This window comes from Stegastes partitus, unplaced genomic scaffold, assembly GCF_000690725.1.
Source record: "Stegastes partitus isolate 25-593 unplaced genomic scaffold, Stegastes_partitus-1.0.2 Scaffold2310, whole genome shotgun sequence".
Lineage (NCBI taxonomy): Eukaryota > Metazoa > Chordata > Actinopteri > Pomacentridae > Stegastes > Stegastes partitus.
This window is the reverse complement of record NW_007580041.1, coordinates 63-10207: the sequence shown is the minus strand read 5'-3', so window position 1 is coordinate 10207 and position 10145 is coordinate 63. Positions and strand designations below refer to the sequence as shown.

Here is a 10145-nt window from a genome sequence, read left to right as displayed (position 1 = left end):
TGTAGGAGTATTTGATGCCCTGTTCGTAGGTCCAGTCAATCGAGCCACCACTGGCTTGATCTACAATTAGGACAGGCACTGTTAGACTTAAAAAAAATAAAAATAAATTTTATACATATACATATATATATACACACACACACACACACACACACACACACAGGTGCTGGTCATGTAATTACAATATCATGAAAAAGTTATACCTGAATACTAATGAGAATCCCAAATTCAGTATCTCAGAAAATTAGAATATTACTTAAGACCGATACAAAAGGATTTTTAGAAATGTTGGCCAACTGAAAAGTATGAACATGAAAAGTATGAGCATGTACAGCACTCAATACTTAGTTGGGGCTCCTTTTGCCTGAATTACTGCAGCAATGCGGCGTGGCATGGAGTCGATCAGTCTGTGGCACTGCTCAGGTGTCATGAGAGCCCAGGTTGCTCTGACAGTGGCCTTCAGCTCTTCTGCATTGTTGGATCTGGCGTATCGCATCTTCCTCTTCACATTACCCCATAGATTTTCTATGGGGTTTAGGTCAGGCGAGTTTGCTGGCCAATTAAGAACAGGGATACCATGGTCCTTAAACCAGGTACTGGTAGCTTTGGCACTGTGTGCAGGTGCCAAGTCCTGCTGGAAAATGAAATCTGCATCTCCATAAAGTTGGTCAGCAGTAGGAAGCATGAAGTACTCTAAAGCTTCCTGGTAGACAGCTGCGTTGACCTTGAACCTCAGAAAACACAGTGGACCAACACCAGATGACATGGCACCCCAAACCATCACTGACTGTGGAAACTTTACACTCGACCTCAAGCAATGTGGAGTCTGTGCCTCTCCTCTCTTCCTCCAGACTCTGGGATCTTGATTTCCAAAGGACATGCAAAATTTACTTTCATCAGAGAACATAACTTTGTACCACTCAGCAGCAGTCCAGTCCTTTGTGTCTTTAACCCAAGCGGGATGCTTCTGGTGCTGTCTCTTGTTCAAGAGTGGCTTGACACAAGGAATGCGGCAGCTGAAACCCATGTCTTGCATCTGTCTGTGCGTGGTGGTTCTTGAAACACTGACTTCAGCTGCAGTCCGCTCTTTGTGAATCTCCCCCACATTTTTGAATGGGTTTTGTTTCACAGTCCTCTCCAGGGTGCGGTTATCCCTATTGCTTGTACACTTTTTTCTACCACATCTTTTCCTTCCCTTCGCCTCTCTATTGATGTGCTTGGACACAGAGCTCTGTGAACAGCCAGACTCTTTAGCAATGACCTTTTGTGTCTTGCCCTCCTTGTGCAAGGTGTCAGTGGTCGTCTTCTGGACAACTGTCAGGTCAGCAGTCTTCCCCATGATTGCGTAGCCTACAGAACTAGACTGAGGGACCATTTAAAGGCCTTTGCAGGTCAGTTAATTAGCTGATTAGAGTGTGGCACCAGGTGTCTTTAATATTGAACCTTTCTGCAATATTCTAATTTTCTAAAATACTGAATTTGGGATTTTCATTAGTATTCAGGCAAAATCATCAAAATTAAGAGAAATAAACATTTGAAATATATCAGTCTGCGTGTAATTAATTAATATAATATACAAGTTTCATTTTTTGACTGGAATCACTGAAATAAATGAACTTTTTCATGATATTCTAATTATATGACCAGCACCTGTATATATATGAAAATCAGAGTGATTTTTTCTTCTTGTAAACACCACTGAGTGGAATAAATAATAAACAGAATGAAGCCAAATGGTCTTATTGTAAACAGTGTTGCTGAAACTTACAGATGGTGGTGATGATGCTGCCGAATCTGTAGTGAGTACCGTACAGGGAGGCCAGGTCAGTGATGGCCTTTTGAGCCAGACTGTGCTGTAGAAAGAGAATATCATGATACTTTAACCAGTAGAGGAGAGATCGAACAACTATCACTACACTCATGTTAAGCACTAGTTATGGACAAGGAGTGATAACCATAAATGAAATCAGAATTTTTTTATTTTTTTATTTTTATATACCAACTCAGCCCGGTCCCTGACAGGAGTTCTGGTGTAGCCAAAGGGGTACAGGAGCAACTGAGAGTAGGAATGGATGGAGATGAAGGCTTTGATGTTGCCATGAGACCTGACAAAGTCTACAATGGATCTGACCTCAGACTCAGAGTTGGGTCTGGGTCCACGGTAGGTCTCTGAGCAGGGGTTGTTGCTGGCACCAGGTCCTACATATGATGAAAACAGGGAAAGAGAAACTGCAAGGAAATCTCAATGTAAACTTAATAATAGTACGAACTGTTCTAGGTGCTGTATAAGGTGCAAAGATACAATCATGACGCACAACCATGGTATGACTGACACAGCCACCCAAGTATAGTACCAGTAAAAGTTTAGATACATCTTCTTCTTTAATGGTTTTATTTTGCTTCTTTAATTTCCAACAAAGCAAAACAAAACTGAAGACATCCAAACTATGAAATAACACATGGAATGAATTTATGTATACACTTTATACATACGTTTCTATTTGCAATGTTTCAATGTCAGTGCTTTGCACACGCTTCATTCACCAACCAGCTTCATTTTGTCATCACCTGGGATGTTTTTCCAGTAGTCTTGAAGGAGTTCCCACATATGCTGACCCTTGTTGGCTGCCTTTCCCTCACTCTGCGCTCCAACTCAACTAATTTCAGATAGGTTTAGTTTATTTATTGCTGAGGCCAGGTCATCTGATGCAGTGCTCCATCACTCTTCCTGTTGCTGTAGTAAGCATACAGGCTAAGCGTTGCCTTGAATCCTGAATAAAGTATTTGGAAACAAAAATCTTATATCTGGACACATCACACTGAAGTCCAGATTTCTGCTGGTCTCATGTCTAGTCTTTTTGTTTCTTGGCTCAAACAGTTCTCTTTTCATCTTGGTCTCCCTCAGTGTTTTGGGCACATTCTCCCTTAAACGGTTGATGTTGATGTTGTTCCTGGATCTCAGGGAACCATTGCAGTGGATCCTGCAGTGGTTCTCACTACAGTTTCACTACAGAATTTTTGGTTTTTGCACTTGAAAAAACTTAGACAAAAGTCTTGAAATGTTGTTTACTGACTGACCTTCATGTTTCAAACTAATAATGTATTTAAATTTTGTGTTACTTAGTTGAGTGGTTGTAGCCATAATCTTGCTTTCTATTGTGGGGCTGTTTGTCATATACCTACACCACAGTACCTTTGCACATCACAACAATGATCTCATTAGGACAGCAATAAACGTCCACTTTCATGAAGGCTCACCTGGTTAAGATGGTACCAACAGCCTGCAAATATGCAACAAAAGCAAACAGTGGCTTTTTTGTGTAGTTTGTTAAAACTTTTTTGTTCACTACAAAACATCATATGTGCTATTTCTTAGTTATGATTTCCAAAAGGTTTTGTTCTATATGTGGAAAGTGATAAAAACAATGAAAAACCTTTGAAGGAGCAGCTGTGTCCAAATATCTGACTGGTACTGTATGTATGAGCATCATATTTGATATAATCTGTCTAATTATGATGATGTTTTGTACAAATCAAAAGAAAACTAGAAGACTAAAAACCCAGCTTTTCACTGAACACCTTTGCACTTGACAGGCCGAAACCAAACAAAAATAAATAAATTTCTAGTACCTCCTACACAGCCTGCTATTGGCCTCAACGCCCTATCACACTTGTTGTTCTCCTGGCTAGACCCTTGCTTGTGCTGTATCTGCTCTCAGATGTACGTAAAAGCATCTGCTAAATGAAATTGTTGAACTGTAGAATTGTAAAACAAAGACATTACATTTGAAGTTGCTATATGTAAGAATTAAAATTTTGCAGATTTGGGGCCATCTTGTGGGATTTTTAGGAATTACATTGTGGATGATGCATGGCTCTAAAACATAAATATGTAATATTTTGTAACAGAATAATTTGAATTAATGTAAATTCACATTTTCAATCACCAATGGAAAAGTTCTGAAAGTTCTGAAATCTAAAACAACACAATCAAACCAAAACATACATCTGTTTAATTTATATAACTCTTGACTATTTAGTGTATTGCTATTTTTCCTATGCAGGGAGAAAGATATACCTCCAAAACCAGCGTCCCAGTTCCTGTTGGGATCGACTCCCACACATCTGGAGCGGGGGTTGGGCTTCCGAGTTTTACGCCACAGACGGTTCTGGAAACATCACAATACTTCAATAAAGGTTACGAGTTTTATTTTTTTTATGGCCATTTCTGTTTATGCAATACTTGATGTGTTTATCATTGGTTCAGTTGTTTTAGCAGTAACAAGTCTTTTCATTTAAAATGCATTTAATACAGTAGGGAATGCTAAAATTCTGAAAACTGTTGAGAGTCATTGCAAGTGTCATGTCATCAAAAAACTGAATATGGCAGGTTAGTACAATTGTCTACCTATGACAGACTCACAGTGGTGTGGGTGTAGCTGTATCCATCAGGGTTGGTCACAGTCTCCAGGAAGATGTCCATATTGTTGAGGATGACCGTGAGAGCAGGGTCCCGTCCATAATCAGTCACAATCTAAAGATAGAAACGTTGGTTAGTGGTTAGAAACTGCCGAAACAGGGAAGGAAAATGGAACTTTTCATTATCAAAGCACCTTTTTGGCGAACCAGGTGCCGCTGGCCTGAGTGACCCACTCTCTGGAGTGGATTCCAGTGTCGATCCAGATGGCAGGACGGTTGGTTCCACCAGTGCTGAACTACAACACAGCAAAGGAAAGGAGCAGGGATTGGGGACAAATCTTTACTGTTTTGCTTTGTAAAACATTCATTTATTGCATTTACTGTACATCCATTTATTTCTTCCTTTAGCACAGGTGTCATTATTTTACGTTCATTTTGTAACTAGATTCTTTGTTTTCTGGACTCAACCTATGTTGTTGTTTTTTTTTGTTTGTTTGTTTTGTTTTTTTACCCTGAGCACATTAAGGGGACGGCCCTCGTAGCTCTGACCGATCACGATCTTGCTGACCAAGTTGGGATTCTCAGCCACCAGTGTGTCCTGGAAACTGTAGATCTGAACCAAACACAGAATCCTGCTCTTAATATACAAGCATATTTATATTAAGATATTAATTCATTCTAAGTCTGAAAAATAATACATTGACATTTTGCATTTCTCTGGTGACATTGAAAAGGTCCGCTTTACCGTTTCACAAGTCGAACCTAATCAAAGCATTATTAACAACTGGTACTGGCTATAACACACACAAAAGCTCATTATCAGTATCTAACAAGAACACCTCTTTTTAATTCATTAACATCAAGTCAAAACTGTAAATATAAAGCTGTCTGTGGTGATGATCATTTCAGAGGGTGCCAGCAGCCAGAGCAGCTGTGTGTACAAACCTCACTGATGGTGTGGTATGTGGCGTAGTCGAAGCTGTCAGTGTTTCTGGGCTCAGGGGCACGAGCAGCAGACACCATCTCCTCCTGCTCCTCGTCCAGCATCACCTGCATGACAGTGATGTCATTTATATTTGAGTGACACACCGTAAGCAAAGTTTTCTTTCTTTTAAATGAGATTCCAGGTTGTTGCCAGGTCTCATGCTGTACCTGCAGGTCTTCAATCATGATGGAGTACTCAATGTCCTGTGTCTCCAGGTAAATTTTGACAGATTGGAGTCTGTGGATGGGAACTCTGACATCTACAGGAGTGGCCACACCAGTCACACCCCTCCAGAAGTCCAGCTGAAAGAACACACAGATATCATCCAACAAAGTACACAAAACAGGTTTCCAATTTTCAGAAGAGCAGTGAATTTAATACATAAAAGGGGTGCCACATTTTTGAATCATTGTTGTTTTGATTTTTAGTTTAGAATTTGACTTAGTGGGCATAAATGACCTCGAAGTGGATCATGTCCTCCAGCTCCTTGATGAGAGACAGCTGGACTTCATCCTTTGGAACGATTCGAAGAACCTGATGTCTGTTAAAAGAGAACCGTGATATCTTACAACTTGTTACTCAACTGAAACAACCAGAGAGAAGTTGGCTCATGGGGTGAAGTAAGATTTCTCAATGTTGGCTGGTTCTGCTTCTGCAGAAGTTGCACAGTAAGAAAACGTATACTGTTGTTAGTTTACTTGTCAGAATAAAGCACTTCCCAGGAATTTCAGTTTGATTTCCTTTGCAGCTTTCTTCTACTCAGAGTATTTTTAAACTTTAGTGGGGCAACAACAGATAACTTTAAAATTGTGGGATACCTGAATGACGTTATAACCCAATAGAACAAGTAGTTGTACATGCAAAATAATTCTCACCGTTATACTGAGGTAGAGGCAGAATTATCAGAGAAAGGAAAGAATATTTTCTTGTTTTTGAGGCGATGCTTTAACAAGTTTTTTGTAAAGTTCAATTCGTCCACTGAAGGGCATGATGCACATTGTTTCCTGTGCTCGACTTGATTGTGGATTGGCAGTGTGGAAACATTCAGCAAACAGAGGGACAATCAGCAGATAAGCATCATAACACAACACATGCACTACTTATTGAATGCATATTTCACAGTTATGCACACATGTTGCTGTGAAAAGTTTTGCAGAAGTAGAAAATGTACAGAAGTGTACTTAGGAAACTTGTTGCTGTTTTAAAGGCAAAGGTCGGTCAGTGTGCTTTACTCAACTTTATAAGAAGTAGAAGAACAACAACTATTCATGGCATTCCCAAGAGCCTCAGTGAAATGAACTGGTCCATTCTGTTTGTCCCCAAAAAAGAGTCAAACATAGAATCTAAGTTGCTTTTTGCTGAGACTCTTCAGACTACCATGACCTTTATAATTGAGAATCTACACAAACAGTCATGGAATTATCTGTGACATCATCTTTACTTCACTTGCGGTAGCCCCAAACTTAAGCACAGCACTGTACTCATCACTTACCCAGCAGTGAGAGGCTCTGACAGGCCAACTTACCCCTCAAATGTCTCCCTTGCGACAGCAGCCACAAACAGCACTGCGAATGCAGGCAGCCCCCTCATCATTGACCAACACTGTGAACACTACTGGGGGAAACACAGGCTTTTATACTTGCATGTGCCAGGACAAGTCATGTGTCTCAACCACAACCTTATTCAGTGTCATGTATGTGTTTCAGTGGCTGGTTCTGTTCTCATTACACCAAAAATTGCAACATATACCACAAAGTTGTTCAAGCTCTGCTGTTTCTTCATTTAGTTGTGTTTTATATGAACATAAAGAGAAGACTCACAGAAGCACCACAGAAACTTAATATTAATTACGCTTTGCAGCATCTTCATTGGCTCCCTGTAAAATTCAGGATAGAATTTAAAACCCTGCTTTTAACATATAAAACTCTCAATGACCAGCTCCATCTTATCTTAAAGACCTTATTGTACCGTATCATCCTAACAGAGCCCTTCGCTCTCAGACTGCAGGTCTACTTGTGGTTCCAGAGTTTCCAGAAGTAGAATGGGAGGCAGAGCCTTCAGTTATCAGCTCCTCTGTTGTGGAATCAGCTCCCAGTTTGAGTTCTGGAGGCAGACACCTTCTCTGCTTTAAGGCTATGCCTAAAATTTTCCTCTTTGTTAAACTTATAGTTAGGGCTGCTCAGGATCACCTGAACTGTCCCCTAGTTGTGCTGCTATAGCTTTAGACTGCCGCGGGATTCTAATGATGTACTGAGCTCCTCTCCTCTCCTCTCCTCTCCTCTCCTCTCTCTTCCTTCCATAGAGTTATAACAACCATGGCCTCACCGACCCCCAAAATATTTATATTCATATTTATTGTTCTGTTCTATTGCTGATCTCCATCTGCTATCCTGCTATCTATGCTTGGTGTCTTACAAAATTCTTTTTCTATTTCCTGAAATGAACAAATTCTGAAACCTTTACAAGTTGGTACTACCTACCTATTGAATGGTTTCCTGAGAATCTCGGCTCAATGAGTGATGAGCACGGGGAGAGATTCCATCAGAACATGAAAGAGATGGAGACCAGGTATCAGGGACGCTGGGATGCAGTCATGATGGCTGATTACTGCTGGACTCTGAAGGGTGATATACCTGCTGCTTATCATTCCAGGAGTTCCAAGAAGTGCAAGTTCAAGCCCTGAATTTTGAGCAATGCTGATGAAACATGCAATATACTTGTATTTACCTTTACAAATGTTTCCGCTCATCAACTTTTGAATCATTTTACTTATCAAAAGGATTTGAAAATGAAATTTTCCTCTTAAATCCGATTTCATGTGAGAAATCAATCACTAATGTCAAAAAATGTGATCGATTTAGTGGCAAAACAGTTTTTTTAATCGACTTGGCATAAAAACCTGACCTGATACAGAAAAGCCTTCTTGTCCTTCTTGGATTCAGTGTTGCAAAAATGTCCTAAATGACTTTTTAAAAAATCCTAGACACCTTTAAAAACATATCTTTTTGTAACTCAGTGTAATGGATGGATGGATGGATGAATTTTCAGTAATTCTTTAAAACAATGATATGTTTTTAACCACATCTTGAAATTGCTTGTAATGTTCAAAAAGCTAAATATATTACATTTGCCTTTATGTTCATCCATTATCTGTCGCAGGGCTACACTTAGAGACAGACAACCAAGCGCACTCACATTCACACCTACAGACAATTTTGAATCACCAATTAACCTCAACATGTTTTTGGACCTTGTGGGAGGAAGAACCTGGAGAGAACCCACACTGCACAGGGAGAACATGCACACTCCACGCAGAAAGATCTTGGGTGTAATCACTGTGATGTGAACCGGCGACCTTCTTGCTGCGAGGAAATGAACACTAGAAAAGCATCAGCCTGTTGCTGTCGTAGCTGCTGGAGTCTGAACTACTTCATATCCAGTTTTATATCCAAAAACAGCAGATAAACCTGAGAATTTGTCATATCATTAATGGGCGAGGAGGAAAAACACTTCTGATACTCTACTCTGTTTTCATTTCTTTGTAATCTATGTTGAGATACTGGATCATTTGAACATTAATTGGATGTAAATAGTGAAAGATGTTTAGAGGAGAAAATCACTATTTGGTCAAGTTGTTAACAACTCATTTGAAATGGGTTGGGAACCACCGGTTTGTTATACTTTAAAAGCTTCAACTGAAGGGTGGTGTTTCCCTGTGAAATATAGCATTGTGGAAGCATGAAGTAGCTTAAAATGGAAATACTCAACTAGATATTGTACCCAATTACAATGCTTTGGTAAACATACTTAGTTACTTTCCATCATTGATCTCTGGACATAGCCAGGCTAGCTGTTTCCCCAGCTTTACCGTCTTTATGCTAAGCTAAGCAGTAGCGTCATATTTATACAGATCTGAGAGAGGCACCAATCTTATTATCTCACTCTCCTCAACAAACAAACTAAACATACTTCATAAAATGTCAAACTATTCCTTTAAACATCATCATCATCATCAGTAAATAGTATGAATATTTATGTTTTTTTAACCATCAGTTTTCTCAATGCAGTGTTGTTTTAGTGACTTCCAGTTGTTCACATCATCTGACCTACGATGTGTGTTCAGTCTGAAATCCCATGACTGTATTCCATCACTGTGCCCTTGTCTCTCTCTATCTTTATTTTCTTCTTGTGTTTACTCTTGTGTGAATAGCTGTTTCTGAGTAGAATAAAATAGTTGATGAGAAGAAACACAACAACCAAACAATGATAGGTCATTAGCTAATACCAGCTGGCATAAGGTGCTGCTCTAAAATCTGTCCACAGCTCAAGATGGAATCTGACTGCTTGACACAAAGCTTTCTCCTTTCAAATGTTGTCTCACGTCTCAAATACCTCTTTGTTGCCGTTCTAAGAGAAATTCTTGTGAATAAAAGATGGTCCAGCATCTTCTGAATTACACCAAAAAGAAACGCCAGTTTTCCAGCGTGCTTGTTTATTTGTCTGTTTGTGGTTTCCAACATGTCAAAAGAGTCACTGATCGTAAACATGATGGTGACGGTGGTGGTGATTTAAGAAATGAAGATGACAATTCAAAATTGATATTTGTCATCAGTGGGTCCTCGACAAGGATTTCCACGATCACACACACCCACATTAGTATGGGTTGTTGTAGGTGTGATCCATGATGGCCATCAGAGCCAGCCAGGTCTCCTGAGCAGTGGGGATGATCTGATTGGCAGGC

At 39.8% G+C, this 10145-nt stretch overlaps 1 protein-coding gene across 1 annotated transcript; it reads right to left on the bottom strand.

The window, feature by feature from the left end:
- Position 1: 1 nt before the first annotated feature.
- On the bottom strand, positions 2-7025 carry LOC103374627 (carboxypeptidase A1; the record flags this gene model as incomplete). The annotated part of the gene is made up of 11 exons (XM_008304745.1): positions 6930-7025; positions 5864-5945; positions 5572-5706; positions 5365-5469; positions 4931-5032; positions 4614-4715; positions 4424-4534; positions 4079-4169; positions 2000-2199; positions 1769-1853; positions 2-60 (listed from the first exon to the last, which is right to left on the bottom strand). Coding segments are annotated over exons 1-11 (1140 nt in total), but the record flags the coding sequence as incomplete, so codon positions are not given.
- Positions 7026-10145: the final 3120 nt, after the last annotated feature.